The following is a 21,276-nucleotide window of genomic DNA, read 5'->3' on the forward strand; positions in this document are numbered from 1 at the left end:
AGGCAAAGTAAAGGCTTAATTTTTCCTCTTTATTAACCAAGGCTTGTGGTTTTCTTCCCCCTCTGGCTTTCTCTTTCTGGGTATAATTATGAACACAGGTATTTTTAGTGTTCAGTGTGTTTCCATCCATTGCAATGATTCACTTTGTAGTTCAAATCGGGCTGCTGGGAGACCTTTCCGGCCGCTGTGCATCCTCCTAACGCGGTCTCGAGCAGCTCCCCTGCCATCTGGCTCCGCAAGGCTCACACTGGAAATTTCCTGTTCCCGGACCAGCCATGTCTCCAAGGGTATTCATCGCTTCCTGCTTGTTAATTCTACTAAGCATTTTCTATGAATAGACTGACCAGGGAGACATTGTGTGTGTGTGTGTGTGTGTGTGTGTTCATGATGATATGAAGCCTTTTCATCTTATATTTGAAACTTTTTCCTCTTACACTAAAAATCTGACTTCCCAGTAACATGAACACTCTTCATCTTATATTTGAAACTTCTTTTTTTTTTTTTTGAGACAGAGTCTCGCTCTGTCACCCAGGCTGGGGTGTGCAGTGGTGCAGTCTCAGCTCACTGCAACCTCCACCTCCCAGGTTCAACTGATTCTCCTGCCTCAGCCTCCCAAGTAGCTGGGATTACAAGCACCTGCCAACACGCCCAGCTAATTTTTGTATTTTTAGTAGAGATGGGGTTTCACCATGTTGGCCAGGATGGTCTCGAACTCCTGACCTCAAGTGATCCACCTGCCTCAGCCTCCCGGAGTCTTGGGTTACAGACGTGAGCCACCGCACCCGGCCCCATTCACCTTCTTAAAGGGTGCAAATCAATGGTTTTTAGTATATTCACAGACGTGTATGTCCCGCAAATTTAGAACATTTCCATCACCCCCGAAGAAGCCCTGTATCCGTCAGTGGTCGTCTCCCAGTCCCTCATCTCCCCCAGCCCTGGACAACCTCTCATCTACTTTCTGTCTGTGTAGATTGGCCTGTTCTGGACATTTCGTTTTCAATGGAGTCATACACTGTGGTCTTCTGTGTCCGGCTTCGTTCACTCAGCATCCTGTTTTCAGAGCTCACCCGTGTTGTAGTGTGTCAGTGCCTCAGTCCGTTTTATGGCTGGATAATATTCCATGGTGTGGATAGACCACGTTTGCTTTCTTTGTTCATCCATTGATCAATATTAGGTTGTTTCTACTTTGGACTGTAATGAATACCGCTATGGGCCAGGTATGGTGCTCACACCCCTAATTCCAGCACTTTGGGAGGCTGAGGTGGGCAAATCACTGGAGGTCAGGAGTTTGAGACCAGCCTGGCCAACATGGTGAAATCCCATCTCTACTAAAAGTATAAAAAATTAGCCAGGTGTGATGGCAGGGGCCTGTAATGGCAGCTAATCAGGAGGCTGAGGCAGGAGAATTGCTTGAACCAGGGAGACGGAGGCTGCAGTGAGCTGAGATCGTGCCACTGCACTCCAGCCTGGGCAGCAGAGCAAGACTCTGTCTCAAAAAAAAAAAAAAAAAATGCAATTAGATCAGCAGCTGCCAGGAGCTGGGTGAAGGGGAGAACGGGAAATGACTGCTAAGGGGGATGGGGTTTTATTTTGTGGTGACGAAAATTATTTGGAACTAGGCAGAGGTGACATTTGTACAACATTGCAAATGCACTAAATGCCACTGCATTGTTCACTTAAAATGGTTAACTTCATGATATGCAAATTTCACCTCAATAAAAAAAAATTGCTGCTTGAGGCCAGGAATTTGAGACCAGCCTAGGCAACATAGTGAGACCCCATCCCTATGAAAATAAATATGAAAAATCAGGGGGCGTGGGGGCGCATGCCTGTACCTTCAGCTACTCAGGAGGCTGAGGCAGGAGGATCACTGGAGCCCAGAAGTTTGAGGTTGTAGTGAGCCGTGATTGCACTACTGCACTCCAGCCTGGGCAACAGGACAAGACTCTGTCTTTAAAAAATTAAATTAAAATATAGATGTGTGGGTGGGTGTGGGTGGGTGGGTGTGTGTGGGTGGGTGTGGGTGGTGGGTGTGAGGGGTTTGGGGAATGTGGGTGTGTGGGTGGGTGGGTGTGAGGGGTTTGGGGAGTGTGGGTGGGTGGGTGGGTGTGTGTGGGTGGGTGTGGGTGGGTGGGTGTGAGGGGTTTGGGGAATGTGGGTGTGTGAGGGGTGTGTGTGTGTGTGTGGGGGGGGTGTGTGAGGGGTTGGGAAGTGTGGGTGTGTGAGGGGTGTGTGTGGGTGGGTGTGTGGGTGGGTGTGGGTGGGTGGGTGTGTGGGTGGGTGTGGGTGGGTGGGTGTGGGTGGGTGTGAGGGGTTTGGGGAGTGTGGGTGTGTGTGGGGTGTGTGTGCACGCATGCATTTATATGCTGAGATTAATGTCAGGCAGGGTCCACATAGGAGTATGGGGAAGGCAGGGTGCCTGGATTCTCACAGCTCCATTCTTCTCCCAAGCTCTACCTCACCTGCCTCCTTGAAGGAAACACAGGGAAGCCAGGACTGGCCGTCGCGTTGGTGACAAATATGTCCCAGGTGAGTTGGCAGCTCACCCTCTCCCAGAAGGGTATTGTTCCCACGAGTGAATGTGCCTCTGCCTGTGGCTGGGAGTTAGGTAAAGCGCATGCAGCAGGGCAGGGCCCACCGCCAGCCGTGCTGTCCCAGATCTCTGTACCTCTGCTTGGAGAGAGACGCTGCCCTGGGGATTCTCATGGCACCACCCCCACCCCAGTACTGACCAGTCCTTTCCACGCCTCATCCTGGCTGCCTGTGGGCTTCACGTTCTGCTGCAAAGCACACTAAGAAAGGAGATGAAAGTATCTTTGGTGGGGCGCAGTGGCTCAAGCCTGTAATCCCAGGACTTTGGGAGGCTGAGACAGGAGGATCATTTGAGGCCACGAGTTTGATACCAGCCTGGGCAACATAGCAAGACCCTCGTCTCTATAAAAATTTTAAAAAAAATGCCTGGCATGGTGGTGCATGGCTGTAGTCCCTGCTACTTAAGAAGCTGAAGTGAGAGAATCGCTTGAGCCCAGGAGGGTGAGGCTACAGTGAGAACTGATCACTCCACTGCGCTCCAGCCTGGGGGCAGAGTAAGACTCTGTCTCTAAAAATAATAATAAAGTAAAATAAAAAGAAAGTGTCTTTGTCTTATGGAACTCGGGGTCTTGCAGGGGACACTAGGCATTTATGCAGCGGGCAGTGCTCTCCTGGTAGCAGTATCCCCCGCAACTGTCGTGACCTGCAGATAACAAGGAGTGGACTGAGCCGTGCCCCACGCCAAAGTTTTGGTTTTTTTTTTTGAGACGGAGTCTTGCTCAGTTGTCCAGGCTGGAGTGCAGTGGCACCATCTCGGCTCACTGCAAGCTCCGCCTCCTGGGTTCACGTCATTCTCCTGCCTCAGCCTCCCGAGTAGCTGGGACTACAGGTGCCCGCCACCACGCCCGGCTAATTGTTTGTATTTTTAGTAGAGACGGGGTTTCACCGTGTTAGCCAGGATGGTCTTGATCTCCTAACCTCGTGATCCTCCCGCCTTGGCCTCCCAAAGTGCTGGGATTACAGGCCTGAGCCACCACGTCTGGCCTACCCCACCCCAAATTTTTTTTTTTTTGAGACAGAGTTTCACTCTCGTTGCCCAGGCTGAAGTGCAGTGGCGTGATCTTGGCTCACTGCAACCTCCATGTTCCAGGTTCAAGTGATTCTCCTGCCTCAGCCTCCCGAGTAGTTGGGATTACAGGTGCCTGCCGTCACGCCCGGATAATTTTTGTATTTTTAGTTGAGATGGGGTTTCTCCATGTTGGCCAGGCTGGTTTTGAACTCCTGACCTCAGGTGATCCGCCTGCCTCAACCTCCCAAAGTGCTGGGATCACAGACATGAGCCACCGCACCTGGCCAGGGTTTAAGGATTTTTAAGCCCCCGCTCTGTGATCGTTTGTTATGACAGCCTGAACAGGCTAATGCATCAGAAAGACACACAGTTGGTCAACTGGTGGAGACTGAAGTCCGGTCGCGGGACTGAGGTACTCTTTTTCCTGAGACAGGGCCACAAACGATGGTGTGTGCCGGTTGTCCCAGCCACTTAGGAGGCTGAGGTGGGAGGATCGCTTGAGCCCAGCAGTTAGAGGCTGCCGTGAGCTGCGTTTGCACCACTGCACTCCAGCCTGTGTGACAGCTCAAGACCCTGTCTCAGAAGAAAGAGCACCTGAGTCATACGACCGGATGTCAATCTCTACCAATAGAGTGTATGCTCTTCCCGTTGCATTAGGCTCTTCAGGCTGCTGTAACTATCACAGATGAGGTGGCTTAAGCAACAGACATTGATTTTCTCACAGTTCTGCAGGCTGGAAGTCCAAGATCAAAATGGCGGCAGGGTTGGTTCCTTCTGGAGGCTCCAAGAAAGAATTTGTTCCATGTTTTTTTTTTTTTTTTTTTTTTTTGAGACAGAGTCTTGCTCTGTCGCCCAAACTGGAGTGCAGTGGCCGGATCTCAGCTCACTGCAAGCTCCGCCTCCCGGGTTTACGCCATTCTCCTGCCTCAGCCTCCCGAGTAGCTGGGACTACAGGCGCCCGCCACCTCGCCCGGCTAGTTTTTTTGTATTTTTTAGTAGAGACGGGGTTTCACCGTGTTAGCCAGGATGGTCTCGATCTCCTGACCTCGTGATCCGCCCGTCTCGGCCTCCCAAAGTGCTGGGATTACAGGCTTGAGCCACCGCGCCCGGCCTGTTCCATGTTCTTACCTAGCTGCTGGTAGTCACTGGCATCCTTGGCATTCCCTGGCTTGTGGACCCATCACTCCGGTCTCTGCCTCCCTCACCAAATGGCATTCTTCCCTCTGTGTCCCTCCCTCTGTCCACATTTCCCCTTCTTTTATATATATATTTTTTGTTTGTTTGTTTTGAGACAGGGTCTTGCTCTGTTGCCCAGGCTGGACTGCAGTGGCAGGATCATAGCTCATTGCAACCTCCACCGCCCAGGCTCAGGCAGTCCTCCCTCCTCAGCCTCCCGGGTAGCTGGGACTACAGGCGCCCACCCACACTCATGGGTAATTGTTTTTATTTTTTGTAGAGACAGGTTATCACTTTGTTGCCCAGACTGGACTTGAACTCCTGGCCTCAAGCAATCGGTCCGCCTCAACCTCCCAAAGTGCTGGGATTACAGGCGTAAGCCACCGCACCTGGCCAGATTTCCTCTTCTTCTTTTTTTTTGAGACGGAGTCTCGTTCTGTCACCCAGGCTGGAGTGCAGTGGCCGGATCATCTCAGCTCACTGCAAGCTCCGCCTCCCGGGTTTACGCCATTCTCCTGCCTCAGCCTTCCGAGTAGCTGGAACTACAGGCGCCCACCACCTCGCCCGGCTAATTGTTTGTATTTTTAGTAGAGACGGGGTTTCACCGTGTTAGCCAGGATGGTCTCGATCTCCTGACCTCGTGATCCACCCGTCTCGGCCTCCCAAAGTGCTGGGATTACAGGCTTGAGCCACCGCACCCGGTGATTTCCTCTTCTTATAAGGACACCAGTCACTGGATTAGGGCCCACCCAACCCCAGTACAATGTCACCTTTTTTTTTTTTTTTTTGAGACAGAGTCTCACTTTGTAGCCCAGGCTGGAGTGCAGTGGCGTGATCTCGGCTCACTGCAACCTCCACCTCCTGGGTTCAAGCAGCTCTCTGCCTCAGCCCCCCGAGTAGCTGGGACTACAGGCACCTGCCACCATGCCTGGCTAATTTTTTGTATTTTTAGTAGAGATGGGGTTTCACCATGTTGGCCAGGCTGGTCTCAAACTCCTGACCTTGTGATCCACCCACCTCAACCTCCCAAAGTGCTGGGATTACAGGTGTGAGCCACTGCGCCCGGCCACAGCCTCGTCTTAATTCACTGACACCTGCAAAGACTCTAGTTCTCAAATCAGGTCACCTTTGCAGGTACCAAGGGTTAAGACCTCAATGTACCTTTTTTTGTGGAGAACGGGGTCCCAGTTCAAATTGATAACAGGACACCCCACTGAGCCAAACCGCGTGTGCTGTTTTAGGACTCGGTGACCTTCGCAGACGTGGCTGTGAACTTCACCAAAGAGGAGTGGACCCTGCTGGACCCAGCTCAGAGGAATCTCTACAGAGACGTGATGCTGGAAAACTCTAGGAACCTGGCATTCATAGGTAAGGAGGCCCCTTCCGGCACTTAGTGATGGGACCAGTGCTGGTTTGGAACCGTGTTCTGGGAAGTGCATTGGAAAATGGGAACTGGGTTAAATTCCTGAGACAAAACTGTTGCCCCCCAAGTAGTAGATGTAGGGTTCACCGTGAAACTGGAAATCAGTTTGCTTCATTATTTTATTTTATTTTATTTTATTTTATTTTATTTTATTTTATTTTATTTTTTGAGAGAGGGTCTCACTCTATCTCCCAGGCTGGAGTGCAGTGGCATCATCTCAGCTCACTGCAACTTCTGCCTCCTGGGTTCGTGCAATTCTCCTGCCTTAGCCTCCCTAGTAGCTGAGAATACAGGTGCACACCACCACACCTGGCTAATTTTTGTTTGTATTTTTAGTAGAGGCAGATTTCACCACATTGGCTAGGCTGGTCTTGAACTCCTGACCTCAAGTGATCCTCCCACCTTGGCCTCCCGAAGTGCTGGGATTACAGGCGTGAGCCACCACACCCAGCCTTTATTTTTCTTTTCATGAAGATGGGGTCTCACCCTGTCACCCAGGCTGCAGTGAAGTGGCACCATCATGGCTCACTGCAACCTCCACCTCCTGGGCTCAAGCAGTTCTCCTGCCTCAGCCTCCTGAGTATCTGGGATTACAGGCGTGCTCTACCATGCCCAACTAATACATTACATTTTTATTCTCTTGGTGATCGAACAGACTTTGGGGGATCCTTATGTAGGTGAACATGGCACACGGGAAAAGGGTCATTCTGAACCCTTTTGGCAGAGTTTTAGTGCATTGATGAGAAAAGTAGAGGGACCACTGTTGCTCTTCTATTCACACATCATCAGCTTCGGAACTCCAGCAAACCAAAGCTTGTGTCCATTTCACAGAAAGTCTTGGCATAGTTCCTTTACACCACGCGCTTGCCCAGTGAACAGGATCTCCACTAGGCAAACCCAGTCTGCCCTCTCATTTGGAGCAAGAAGTGGTCTGAAAACAGTGCAGAGCAGTTTTGTCCAGGCATTCATGCATCTCAGTGCCAGGTAGATGTGAACATTACAGGACCAACAGGTTTGTAAGCCAGCAGCATGGTAACAGAGCCACAGGCTCACGCCACTGAGACAGCAAGGTTTGCAACAGAGAAAGTTTCATGATTATCTGGTGCTGACTGAGGAGATGGGAGGAGACGCTCAAATTCTTCTCCCTGAGGGGTTCTGGGGTTCTCGTTTTTTTGTTTTCTGAGACTGTGTTTCACTCTTGTTGCCCAGGCTGGAGTGCAATGGTGCCATCTCCGCTCACTGCAACCTCTGCCTCCTGGGTTCAGGCAATTCTCCTGCCTCAGCCTCCTGAGTAGCTGGGACTACAGGCACACACCACCATACCCGGCTCATTTTTGTATTTTTAGTAGAGACGGGGTTTCATCATGTTGGCAAGGCTGGTCTCAAACTCCTGACCTCAAGAGATCCGCCCGCTTTGGCCTCCCAAAGTGTTGGCATTACAGGCATGAACCACTGCTCTCATTTTCAAGGGGATCATGAAGGGCATGGGACTGGAGAATTGGAGATGTTGATTGGTCAGAGGAAGGGGCATGAAATCGTCGGGATGAGGAAAGTACATTCTTTGGTACATCAGTTTCTCACGGCATTCCTCAGACCAGTTGGCGTCATCATTTCCTCAGAATGCAGGACCTGAAGGAATATCTCAAAATGAAAACTTAATGCTTTGTAATTTTCAAGTTGTTATCTACAGAGCAGCTGAGGAGACCTATAGGCCAGGCACAGTGGTTCACACCTGTAATTCTAGCACTTTGGGAGGCTCAGGTAGGAGGAGGATTACTTGAGGCCAGGAGGTCGAGACCAGCCCAGCCAACATGACAAAACCCTGTTCTTTTTCGTCTTAAAAAAGTTTTTTTAATTTAAAAAGGAAAAAAAAAAGAAAGAAAGAAAAAACAGGTACCCTCTTGCCCAGGCTGGAGTGCAGTGGTACAATCTCAGCTTACTGCAATCTCTGCCTCCTGGGTTCAAGCAATTCTCCTGCCTCAGCCTCCCGAGTAGCTGGGAATACAGGCGCCCGCCACCATGCCCAGCTCATTTTTGTATTTTTAGTAGAGACGGAGCTTCAACACGTTGGTCGGGCTGATCTCAAACTCCTGACCTCCGGTGATCCACCCACCTCAGCCTCTCAAAGTGCTGGGATTACAGGCGTGAGCCACTGCGCCTGGCTGAGCTTATGTTTTTTGACTTTTATCCATCCTCTCATATATTCATGTTTCCCAGAGAAAGGCCTGTTCCTTTTCTCCTTAAAATTGCACATGGAGGCCGGGCACGGTGGCTGAAGCCTGTAATCCCAGCACTTTGGGAGGCCGAGACGGGCGGATCACGAGGTCAGGAGATCGAGACCATCCTGGCTAACACGGTGAAACCCCGTCTCTACTAAAAAATACAAAAAAACTAGCCAGGAGTGGTGGTGGGCGCCTGTAGTCCCAGCTACTCAGGAGACTGAGGCAGGAGAATGGTGTAAACGTGGGAGGCGGAGCTTGCAGTGAGCTGAGATCCGGCCACTGCACTCCAGCCTGGGCAACAGAGTGAGACTCCATCTCCAAGAAAAAAAAATTGCACATGGAGCCAGTTACTCGGGAGACTGAGGCAAGAGAATCACTTGACCCCAAGAGCTCAAGGCTGCAGTGTGTTATGATTAAGCCTATGAATAGCCACTGTGCCCAGTGCCTGGGGAACCCACTGAGACCCTCAACTCAAAAAAATAAAAATTTCACATGGACTGTCTGTCCAATTCTCTTCCACTTAGAATTCCTGATCATTTCCTTGATCTCTGCAGAACCATTCCTCAGTAACATGATGCTCTCCGTGTTGAACCCCTGACCTTACCATCATCACATTCCTGACACTGCGGAATCCCTGAGGTCTTTCTCTGCTTCCTTCCTCTTGCTTTCTTCCCCTTCACATTTTTATCATATATGTTGAGGGAACATTTAGAAAGAAATCCACACAGAGGCTGGGTGCGTTGGCTCACGCCTGTAATCCCAACACTTTGGGAGGCTGAGGCAGGTGGATCACATGAGGCCAGGAATTCAAGACCAGCCTGGTCAACATGGCAAAACTCCATCTCAACTGAAAATACAAAAACTAGCCAGACATGCTGGCACGCACCTGTCATCTCAGATACTCGGGAGGCTGAGGCCAGAGAATTGCTTGAACCTGGGAGGCAGAAGTTGTAATGAGCAAAGATCATGCCACTGCACTCCAGCCTGGGCCACATAGCAAGACTCTGTTGAAAGAAAAGAGAGAAAGACAGAAAGAGAGAATGAGAGAGAGAGAGAGAGAGAAAGAGAGAGAGGGAGGGAGGGAAGGAGGGAGGGAGGGAGGGAGGGAGGAAGGAAGGAAGGAAGGAAGGAAGGAGAAGGAAGAAAGGAAGGAAGGAGAAGGAAGAAAGAAGGAAGGAAAGGAAGGAAGGAAGAGAAAGAAAGAAAGAAAGAAAAAGAAAGGGAAAGAAGAAAGAAAGAAGGAAAGAAAGAAAAGAAAAGAAAGAAAGAAAGAAAGAAAAGACAGAAAAAAGAAGTAAGGACAGGAAGGAAGGAAGGAATGAAGGAAGGGGAAGGAAGAAAGGAAGCAGAAGGAGGAGGAAGGAAGGAAGGAAAAGAAAGAAGAAAGGAAGGAAAGAAAGAAAGGAAGGAAAGGGAAGGAAGAAAGGAAGCAGAGGAAGGAAGGAGGAAGGAAGGGAGGGAGGAAGGGAGGGAGGGAGGGAGGGAGGAAGGGAGGAAGGAAGGAAGGAAGGAAGGGAAATCCACACGGACATTGCCTATGTCATCATCTCTAACCCACCTTTACTTTCAACAAAGAATTTAACTTTTGTGCCACTGTATTTCAGACTGGGCGACTCCGTGCGAAACCAAAGATGCAACCCCTCAGCCGGATATTCTTCCTAAAAGAACATTTCCTGAAGCCAACAGAGTGTGTCTCACGAGCATCAGTTCCCAGCTCTCCACCTTAAGAGAAGACTGGAGATGCCCCAAAAGAGAGGGACCACACAGGCAGGGGGCGAAGAACGTGAAGCCACCTGCAGTTGTCCCTGAGAAAGATGAATCTCCTGTTAGCGTCTGTGAAGATCATGAAACGAGGCACCACTCTAAACCTACCTGCAGGCATGTGCCTTCACAGGGAGATTCCACAAGACAAGGTATCCTAACATGTGACTCAAGTATTTTCAAGTATAATCCTTTCTTAAACGATAGTCAAAAAACACATGAAAACAACGGACACGATGAAGTCTTGGGGCAGAACATTCAGTGGGTTCCGTGTGGGAGAAAAACAGAGCTGAAATCAAGCACACGGACTGGCAGTCAGAACACTGTGCATCGTATACGTGATGAAATTGAGACGGGAGCAAACAGGCACCGACAGAATCCATTTGGAAAAGCTTTCCATGAAGACGGATCCCTTAGGGCACACAACACTCATGTTCGCGAAAAAATGTATGATTTTACTCCGTGCGAGAACACTTCCAGAAATAACTCAGTTCATGCCATGCAGATGCAGTCGTATACCGCAGAGACAAATGAGAAGGATTGTCGAACTGGAGCAACCTCTGCCAACGCTCCAAATTCCGGTTCACACAAGAGTCACTGCACTGGAGAGAAAACCCACAAATGTCCCGAATGTGGCAGAGCCTTTTTTTATCAGTCATTCCTTATGAGACATATGAAAATTCACACCGGAGAGAAACCGTATGAATGTGGGAAATGTGGAAAAGCCTTTAGATATTCCATACACCTTAATAAGCATTTAAGAAAGCACGTCGTGCGGAAGAAGCCCTATGAATGTGAAGAATGTGGGAAAGTCATCAGGGAGTCCTCAAAATATACACATATAAGGAGCCACACTGGAGAGAAACCCTATAAATGTAAGACATGTGGAAAAGACTTCACAAAGTCGTCAGGACTTAAAAAACATCTGAAGACTCACAATGATGAGAAGTGCTATGAATGAAAGGAAGGTGGGAAAATCTTCATTAATTTTCTAACGGTACTGAACATGTGAGGAGGACATATTGGAAGGGAGCCCAAGCAGCTAGCATGCATGAGAACATCTTCCCTGAACTCTCCTATCTTACAGAAATGTGAAAAAAAAACCAAAACCCTGCGAAGGTAAAGTCTAGGGAAAGCCTTTCCTCTTCATTCATCTTGAGTAGACATTTGTTCTCACCCTGGAGAGAAACTGAATCTAAAAGGAATATGACAAAACCTTCAGTGTGGTCTCAAATTCATGGTTCATACAAGAACTCACACTGCAGAGACTCCTTACGGAAGTAAAAAACGTAGGAAAGACCTGCTGGGCGCGGTGGCTCACCTGTAATCCCAGCACTTTGGGAGGCTGAGGCAGGTGGATCATGAAGTCAGGAGATCAAGACCATCCTGACTAATATGGTGAAACCCCGTCTCTACTAAAAATGCAAAAAATTAGCCAGGCATGGTGGCGGGAGCCTGTAGTCCCAGCTACTCTGAAGGCTGAGGCAGGAGAATGCCGTGAACCTGGGAGGCGGAGCTTGCAGTGAGCTGAGATTGCACTACTGCACTCCAGCCTGGGCGACAGAGCGAGACTCCATCTCAAAAAAAAAATGTGGGAAAGTCCTCTTTAAACATTTACCACTCATGTTACACGTGAATCCACATCCTGGAGGGAGGCTACAATTGGAATAAAAATAAGAAATCTTTCAAGGCCGGGTGCGGTGACTCACACCTGTAATCCTAGCACTTTGGGAGGCCAAGGTGGGAGGATTGCTTGAGTCCAGGAGTTTGAGACCAGCCTGGGCAACATGGAGAAACCCCATCTCAGCAACAACAACAACAAAATGCAAAAATTAACCAGGCATGGTAGCACATGCCTGTAGTCCCAGCTACCTGGGGAGCTGAGGCAGGAGGATCGTTTGAGCCTGGGAGCCTGAGGCAGCAGTGAGCTGTGTTTGCACCACTGCACTCCGGCCTGGGTGACAAAGTGAAGGAAGGAAGGAAGGAAAGAAGGAAGGAAGGGAGAGAGGGAGGGAGGGAGGAAGGAAGGGAGGGAGGGAGGGAGGGAGGAAAGAAGAAAAAAAGGAAAGGAAAGCGGAAGGGAAAGGAAAGGCGAAAGGCGAGGTGAGGCAGCTTTCGGGTCCAGCTCTTCACTTAGGCACAATGAGTGCACGGTAGGACTGAAACACTGTAAATGTTAATGATTTTCCAGTTTTTCCTTTCTAAAAAAAAATGCTACAAGATGAAGGATATCCCTCTTTGCACCCTCCCAGCTCTGCCACATAAATGTTGATATATAGCAGGTTCATTACAACTCACTCACATACACATGGTCTCATTTTCAATGTGAAGCCTTCTTTGAGCCTCATTCAGTTTCGACTTGGGATTCATATGCTCCATGAGACCATTTTTGTCTTATCGGTCACTGTGCAACTGCATTATGGTCAGAGTATGTAGTCTTTTTGGTACCAACTTGGGGTACTTGTTATGACTTTGTCAGTCTGATGTGTCCTATTCGGTCAGTTTCCCTGCCATCTCCATTCCTTCTCCTCTTCTTTACTAAGGGCACATAGATTCACTTTCCACAATGAGCACTGTTTAATGTCTTCTTTTTATTTTTACTTTATTTATTTATGTATTTATTTTGAGACAGAGTCTTGCTCTGTCATCCAGGCTGGAGAGCAGTGGTCGATCTTGGCTCACTGCAACCTCCACCTCCTAGGCTCAAGTGATTCTCCTGCCTTACCCTCCCGAGTAGCTGGGATTACAGACATCCACCACCACACCCAGCTAATTTTTGTATTTTTAGTAGAGATGAGGTTTCACCATGTTGGCCAGGCTGGTCACAAACTCCTGACCTCAAGTGACCTGCCTGCCTTGGCCTCCCAAATTGCCAGGATTACAGGCGTGAGCCACCAGGCCCGGCCTCTTTTCAATTTTTTAAAAGTTGGGAAATGACCCGGCATGGTGGCTCACGCCTGTAACCCCAGCAGTTCGGGAGGCCAAGGTGGGCAGAATGCCTGAGGTCAGGAGTTTGAGACCAGCCTGACCAACATGGAGAAACCCTGTCACTACTAAAAATATATAATTAGGTATGGTGGCTCATGCCTATAATCCCAACTACTCAGGAGGCTGAGGCAGGAGAATTGCTTGAATCCGGAAGGCGAAGGTTGCAGTGACCTGAAGTTGTGCCATTGCACTCCAGCCTGGGCAACAAGAGTGAAACTCCACCTCAAAAAACAAATAAAAATAAATAAAAATTGGGAAATATGACTACCTGAAAATGTATGAAAATGTACACATACATTTTTTTTTTTCCGAGATGGAGTTTTGCTCTGTTGCCTGGGTTGGAGTGCAGTGGTGCAATCTCGGCTCACTGCAACCTCTGCCTCCCAGGTTCAAATGATTCTCCTACCTCAGCCTCCTGAGTAGCTGGGATTACAGGCACCTGACACCACGACGTTTCAAAGTTAATAAAGTGATTACCCTTATACTCACAATCCAAGCCCATAAACAGCTCATCATTAAACGCCAGGCAATTCACGTCTGTGCCTCACGGACGATATCTCCAGCCCCCAGAGGAAACCACTGTGGTTCATTTTGTTATCATTCGCCCCCCTCCCTCATCTTTACATTTGCACCTATGCGGAAATCCCCAAATACCCTGTTTTCTAGTTTGGATGATGTTTATGCTACATATGATGGCATGGCATAGAATATTTCTTTGTGCCTTCTTTCAGGAAAAGAAAGGCTAAGCAGGTAGGGTGCAGGTGGCATTCATTCTTTCTTAGTTATATTCATTCCAGAGACCTTGATTCTGTATCTCACTTTAGAGATTACAAACACGGCTGCCAATACCAATTTTGCAAAGCCCTCCCAATGAGCATTTTACAAAAGTCATTGTTGGCTGGGCGCGGTGGCTCACGCCTGTAATCCCAGCACTTTGGGAGGTCGAGTCGGGTGGATCACTTGAAGTCAGGAGTTCAAGACCAGCCTGGCCAACGTGGTGAAACCCCGTCTCTACTAAAAATACAAAAATTAGTCAGGCATGGTGGCATGCACCTGTAGTCCCAGCTACTCGAGAGGCTGAGGCAGGAGAATTACTTGAGCCCAGGAGGTAGAGGCTGCAGTGAGCTGAGATCGCACCACTGCACTCCAGTCTGGGCAACAGAGCAAGACTCTGTCTCAAAAAAAAAAAAAAGAGGCCGGGCGCGGTGGCTCAAGCCTGTAATCCCAGCACTTTGGGAGGCCGAGACGGGCGGATCACGAGGTCAGGAGATCGGGACCATCCTGGCTAACACGGTGAAACCCCGTCTCTACTAAAAAAAAATACAAAAAAACTAGCCGGGCGAGATGGCGAGCGCCTGTAGTCCAAGCTACTCGGGAGGCTGAGGCAGGAGAATGGCGTTAACCCGGGGGGGTGGAGCTTCCAGTGAGCTGATATCCGGCCACTGCACTCCAGCCTGGGCGAGAGAGCAAGACTCCGTCTCAAAAAAAAAAAAAAAAAAGAAAGAAAGAAAACAAAACGGGAGAGAGAAAAGAGAAATGCCACTGGTAAGAGCAGAGGTCCTCCTAGGCGCCCATTCTGCATGACCCAGCACTGCTAAGTTCAGCTTTCAGTGTTTGGGGAGGGCCTGCAGGTCAGGGACCCCCACTGTGACTGAGCAGGCTCAAGCTTGGCCCTTTCTCCCAGACCCCTGCTGCCTGCAATTCCCAGGAATCTGCCGCTTTATCATAGAATCTGGATGACTCGTGGCCCTCCCCATCCTGGAAGGAATGAAGAGGAGGAGGGGAGGGGGCTCCGCCAGGGCAGCCCCAGACCTTGCCAAGGGGCCTGGGTCCACTCCCACCCCCAGGGAGCGCTGTCCGGAGGAGAAGGACCATGGCTGAAACCAGAATGCCTGGATTCAGCTGGGGGTGGAGGGGGCCGGCGCGGGAGGCGGGGAAATACCTCCATTCGCTGAGGCTGAACTTAGCCGACTTTGGGGGTTCCCCACCCCTACCCCCAACTGGTCCTCAGTTGTCACAGATGTAAATTGAGAATTTTCAACAATCGGTTTAGCAAACATACGCCAGGCCCCCTTCTGAGCGCTTTGCATCTATTAACTCATGCAACGCCTGCAACCCTATGAAGTGGCTGCTGTTATCACTATCACTACAGTGGGGGAAACCAAGGCAGAGTGAGGCCAAGCACGAAGCCCAAGATCCCATAGCCAGCAGGTGGCCGGGAGGGGCTCGACCCCGTGCTGTCAGGCACGAGAGACTCGGCTCTTCAGCCCCAGGCCGGAGCCTCCCTGCACTGACGGGGTCGCGAATGGGGGCAGGAGGGTTCGTGTGTGTCCTTACCTCTGGGACGCCGGCTCCGGGGACTAGGACCTCGTCTGGCGTGGGAGGTATTTAATGAGCGCCGTGGACCGAAGCCAGGACGGTCTTAGGAGAGCCACTTCCCTTCTTGGCGGCCTGAAACGCCCTGCAGGGTTCTGCTTCTGGAACTGCATTCGAGGTCAGAGCTTCTAGTACGAGTAAAGCGGATCCTCGGGAAGAGACCGGAACAGAAGGAAATCACTGTCTTGGAAGATCTAAGTCCGGGATGGGACAAAACCCACTCCAGCCGGGCGCGGTGGCTCAAGCCTGTAATCCCAGCACTTTGGGAGGCCGAGACGGGCGGATCACGAGGTCAGGAGATCGAGACCATCCTGGCTAACACGGTGAACCCCGTCTCTACTAAAAATACAAAAAAATTAGCCGGGCGAGGTGGCGGGCGCCTGTAGTCCCAGCTACTCGGGAGGCTGAGGCAGGAGAATGGCGTGAACCCGGGAGGAGGAGGTTGCAGTGAGCTGAGATCCGGCCACAGCACTCCAGCCTGGGCGGCAGAGCGAGACTCCGTCTCAAAAAAAAAAAAAAAAAAAAAAAAAAAAACACACACAAAACCCACTCCTGGCGGGGGGCGCGCGCCACCTGGCGGCGGATCCTGCTAAGGCGGCGCCGCCGGGAGACCAGAAATGTTCGATTTTGGCAGTGGGGCGAGGTGGTTGGAATTGACGAATGGGCAGTTGTCTGAAAATCATTGTGTGAAACTAAGGACTGTCTACCAGTGGCTTCCAAAATTCTGACACACAGTAAGAAATCATTTTGCATCAGCATTTTTTTTTTTTTTTTTGAGACAAGGTCTTGCTCTGTTGCCCGGGTTGGAATGCAGTGGCACGATCTGGGCTCACAGAAACCTCCGCTTCCAGGATTCAAGCAATTCTCCTGCCTCAGCCTCCTGAGTAGCTGAGATTACAGGCGCCCGCCACTGCGCCTGGCTAATTTTTTATTTTATTTTATTTTATTATTTATTTATTTATTTATTTATTTATTTTTTGAGACGGAGTCTCGCTCTATCGCCCAGGCTGGAGTGCAGTGGCCGGATCTCAGCTCACTGCAAGCTCCGCCTCCCGGGTTTACGCCATTCTGCCTCAGCCTCCCGAGTAGCTGGGACTACAAGCGCCCGCCACCCCGCCCGGCTAGTTTTTTGTGTTTTTTAGTAGAGACGGGGTTTCACAGTATTAGCCAGGATGGTCTCGATCTCCTGACCTCGTGATCCACCCGTCTCGGCCTCCCAAAGTGCTGGGATTACAGGCTTGAGCCACCGCGCCCAGCCTTAATTTTTTATTTTTAGTAGAGATGGGGTTTTACCATGTTAGCCAGGCTGGTCTCGAATTCCCGGCCTCAAGTGATCCGCCTGCCTCAGTCTCCCAAAGTGCTGGGAATGCGGGCATGAGCCACCGCGCCCGGTCGCATCAACATACTGTTACAAAAGAATACCACCCTCTATAGTCAACAATAATGGATAGTATACTTCAAAATAGCTAGAACATTTTGCATGTTCTCACCACAAAGATATAACAAGCGTCTGGGATGATGGATTTGCTAATAACCTTGATTTGATCACTACACAATTTATATATGTATCGAAACATCACACTGCATCCCATAAATATATACAATTAAAAACAAAATTTAGGCCGGCCACAGTGGCTCACGCCTGTAATCCCAGCACTTTGGGAGGCCGAGGTGGGTGGATCACGAGGTCAGGATTTCCAGACCAGCCTGGCCAAGATGGTGAACCCCATCTCTACTAAAAATACCAAAAAAAAAAAAAAAAAGCAGGTGTGGTGGTGGGCACCTGTAATCCAAGCTACTAAGGAGGCTGAGGCAGAGAATTGCTTTAACCCGGGAGGCAGAGGTTACAGTGAGCTGAGATCACGCCACTGCACTCCAGCCTGAGTAACAGGGTGAGACTCCGTCTAAAAAAAAAAAAAAAAAAAAAAAAGGTTTTAAAAATACCACCCTGTATTACACGATGCTTTATATTCCACTCTATTTCTTCTTCTTTTTCTTTTTTTTTAAGACAGAGTGTCGCTGTCACCCAGGCATGATTGATCTTGGCTCACTGCAACCTCTCTCCCCCAGGTTCAAGCGATCCCCCTGCCTCAGCCTCCTGAGTAGCTGGGATTACAGTCATGCACCACCACGCCCAGCCAATTTTTGTATTTTTAGTAAAGATGGGGTTTCATCATGTTGGCCAGTCTGGTCTTGAACTCCTGACCTCAGGTGATCCACCCGCCTCAGCCCCCCAAGGTGCTGCGATTACAGGTGTGAGCCACCTTTCCTAGCTCACTCCTAATTTTAAATGCTGGTCAGTTTCCCTTAAAATGGTTTCCTAACTCTCTAAGGATCTGGGATACGGTTTTCCACTGTTCTAGACTATCCCCATGCTTTTTCACTTGACAGAGATGATGATGAACAGGTTCACACCCACACTGCCTCCCAGTGAGCCTTCCCCACCACACAAAGCTGCCTCTGGGATTCGCTGCCAGCTCTGATTTCAGGATGAGTCACAGCTCAGAGTGCTGGAGACACTGGCCCAAGACCACACAGCCCGGATGTGGCAGTACCCATTTCTGCCTCACTCCTGGAGGAGGAAAATGATTAAATATCCCTAATTTCACTGCTATTGAGTACAATTTAATTCAGTCCTTCCTCCACTTTTGCTGATAAGATTGAGCTGCACTCACCTGCTATTCTCTTAGACTATACCACGTAAATTAAAGGCATTCCAGAGGTCAAACTTTAAAACGTCTTTTTCACTTTGGGAGGCCAAGGGGGGAGGATCACTTGAGGCCAGGAGTTCAAGACCAGCCTGGCCAACATGGGGAAACCTCCATCTCTACGAAAAATACAAAAATTAGCCGGGCGTGGTGGCACACACCTGTAGTCCCAGCTGCTCAGGAGGCTGAGGCATGAGAATCACTTGAACCTGGGAGGTGGAGGCTGGAGCAAGCCGAGATTGTACCACTGCACTCCAGCCTGGGCAACAGAGCAAGACCCTGTCTCAAAAAACCAAAAACTAAAAAATCTAGGTTGAATTCTCAGGCGTCTCTAAAGTGGCCTTCGATGTATTCTGAGCTGGGTGCTGCAGGGCTGACTATCTGTAAGTGGCGAGCCCAGCCCCGGTCCAGGGGAAGGTAGAGGAGGTGAACCTGCTCGGTGTGGGACTAGGATCCTTGAGATGACAGACAGCTGTGGTTAGCCTGAGTCCGTCAAACTGTGGTGGTCTATGAGGCCGTTTTGCATGGGGAGCAAATCCGAAGCCTCGGTCTGCTGTGCTTGCTCTGCTGCCTTTGGAAGGAAAGAGGTGGAAATCGCTCCAAAATGGTAGGTAGGGCTGGTGGTCACGGACTCAGCTCCACACCAAGATGAGACTTCCTGGGCCCCCAGGGAGGAAGAACAGCAGCTCCACTGCCAGGAGCCACGCCTCAGAGGAGCTGCCTTTCCACCTCCCTCCTAAAATGCCATTTTCAACTTTCTCCTTTACTCTCCCATCCCCAGAACCTAGTACGATATATGGCACACAGTACATGCTCAATAAATATTTATCAAATGAATGAGGAAAGCTGTGTGGATGTCCCCTCCTGTGCAGCTGTAAGGGGAGAAATCGAGTCTTTTTTTTTTTTTTTTTACTTTCCTACACCAGTTTTATTTAAAACACAAAAATAAGTATTTCTCTTTCTGTAAGGAAAACTGGCTCAAATATTGCTGAACCAGGCCAGACTCAGTGGCTCATGCCTGTATTCCCAGCACTTTGAGAGGCTGAGATGGGAGCATCACTTGAGTCAGGGGTTTGAGACCAGCCTGGCCAACATGGTAAAACCCTGTCTTAAATACAAAAAAAAAAAAAACAAAATTAGCCAGGCATAGTGGCAGGCGCCTGTAATCCCAGCTACTTGGGAGGCTGAGGCAGGAGAATTGTTTGAACCTGGGAGGCAGAGGTTACAGTGAACCGAGATTACGCCACTGCCCTCCAGCCTGGGTGACAGAGTGAGATGCAAAAAATGAATGAATGAATAAATACATAGAAAACACTATGCTATTTTCATCTTGATCGCTGTTCTACTAATAGTCACATATATTTCTGAGCTTTTACTACATGCCAGGTACTGTTCTAAGGCTGTGTATCCGTTCATTTTATTCTCACACAAAACAGTATGTACTATTACCAAGACATTCTATTTATGTTTATTGATTGATTGATTTTTTGAGATGGAGTTTTACTCTTGTCGCCCAGGCTGGAGTGCAGTGTCATGGTCTTGGCTCCCTGCAACCTCTGCCTCCCGGGTTCAAATGATTCTCCTGCCTCAGCCTCCCAAGTAGTTAAGGTTACAGGCACCCGCCACCACACCCAGCTAATTTTTATATTTTCAGTAGAGACGGGGTTTCACCATGTTGGCCAGGCTGATCTCAAACTCCTGAGCTCAGATGATCTGCCCACCTCGGCCTCCCAAAGTGCTGGGATTCCAGGCGTGAGCCACCGCGCCCGGCCACTGTTCTAAGGCTGTGTGTATAAATTCATCATATTCTCACACAAAAAAGGATGTACTGTTATCAAGCCATTTTAAGGGGAGGCTCAGGGCGCTACATTCCTGGATTCGGAAGGCAGATGATGGATTATCTGTTTGGATTTGAACTTTTTTTTTTTTTTTTTTTTTTGAGACAGTCTCACTCTATTACCCAGGCTGGAGTGCATGCAGTACTGTGATCTCGGCTCACTGCAACCTCCGCTTCCCAGATTCAAGCAATTCTCATGCCTCAGCCTCCGGAGTAGTTGGGAAGACAGGTGCACATCACCATGCTCTGCTAATTTTCGTATTTTCAGTCGAGGCAGGGTTTCGCATGTTCACCAGGCTGGTCTTGCACTCCTGGGCTCGAGTGATCCACCCACCTCAGCCTCCCAAAGTGCTGGGATTACAGACGTGAGCCACCACACCCAGCCTGATTTTTTAAAAAAGTTTTTATATAGCTTTGACACCAACGGATTAAATTTTGACAGGGAATTTGGCATGACTCAACTACAGGAAAGAGTTATCATGGTGTTCTGAGCCCTCTCACTCCTGCACCCACCCCTGCTGCAGGAAAAGGTCAAGGTCAGCTTTTTCTCTGTGCCCCTGCGACTGGAGTTAGGGCTGTCCATAAATAATCCTTCTTTTCTCTCCTTCCAGACACATGAAAAGACTACGCTTCCCGGTGCCCCTTGAAGTTCAGGGTGACCAGGTAGGTGACCCACTCTGGCTGAGTGTAAGCTAAGAAGACAGGTGTCATATCAGGTCCAAGCCTCACAAGTCACTGCCTGCTGTGCCATCCTCTCTTCTTCCCATGCCAAAGGACTAGCAGCATTCCAGATGATGGCTATGCCATGGGCCTGGGGTACACGGGTGATATGGAGGACAGCCCTTGGCTGGCCCACAAAGGAGAGAAACCTCTGCTGCCTGAGGACCACGGAGAATCTGCAGCTGTGACTGCCCTGACCAACACGGCTCCAGGAGAGGTCTCAGAAAAATGAATAGGCCCGGCGTGGTGGCTCAAGCCTGTAATCCCAGCATTTTGGGAGGCTGAGGTGGGCAGATCACCTGAGGTCAGGAGTTCAAGACCAGCCTGCCCAACATGGTGAAACCCTATCTCTACTAAAAATACAAAAAATAGCCAGGCGTGGTGGTGGGCACCTGTAATCTCAGTTACTTGGGAGGCTGAGGCAGGAGAATGGCGTGAACCTGGGAGGCAGAGGTTGCAGTGAG

General features: G+C 49.7%; 1 protein-coding gene across 4 annotated transcripts in view; it reads left to right on the forward strand.

The window, feature by feature from the left end:
- Window positions 1–11,869, forward strand: part of ZNF114 (zinc finger protein 114) — a 31,449-nt gene extending 19,580 nt beyond the window's left edge. For 2 of the 4 annotated variants that reach the window (XM_033223855.1, XM_033223856.1), the window contains exons 3-6: window positions 99–287; window positions 2,452–2,529; window positions 6,019–6,145; window positions 10,027–11,869. In XM_033223855.1, coding sequence (XP_033079746.1) covers window positions 276–287; window positions 2,452–2,529; window positions 6,019–6,145; window positions 10,027–11,144 — 1,335 coding nt within the window. In that variant the 5' untranslated portion in view covers window positions 99–275 and the 3' untranslated portion in view covers window positions 11,145–11,869. The remainder of the gene's footprint in view (window positions 1–98; window positions 288–2,451; window positions 2,530–6,018; window positions 6,146–10,026) is intronic. The other 2 variants (XM_033223857.1, XM_033223858.1) reach the window with 1 other exon arrangement.
- Window positions 11,870–21,276: the final 9,407 nt, after the last annotated feature.

The sequence above is a fragment of the Trachypithecus francoisi genome, unplaced genomic scaffold (genome assembly GCF_009764315.1).
Source record: "Trachypithecus francoisi isolate TF-2019V2 unplaced genomic scaffold, Tfra_2.0 Lachesis_group12, whole genome shotgun sequence".
NCBI lineage: Eukaryota > Metazoa > Chordata > Mammalia > Primates > Cercopithecidae > Trachypithecus > Trachypithecus francoisi.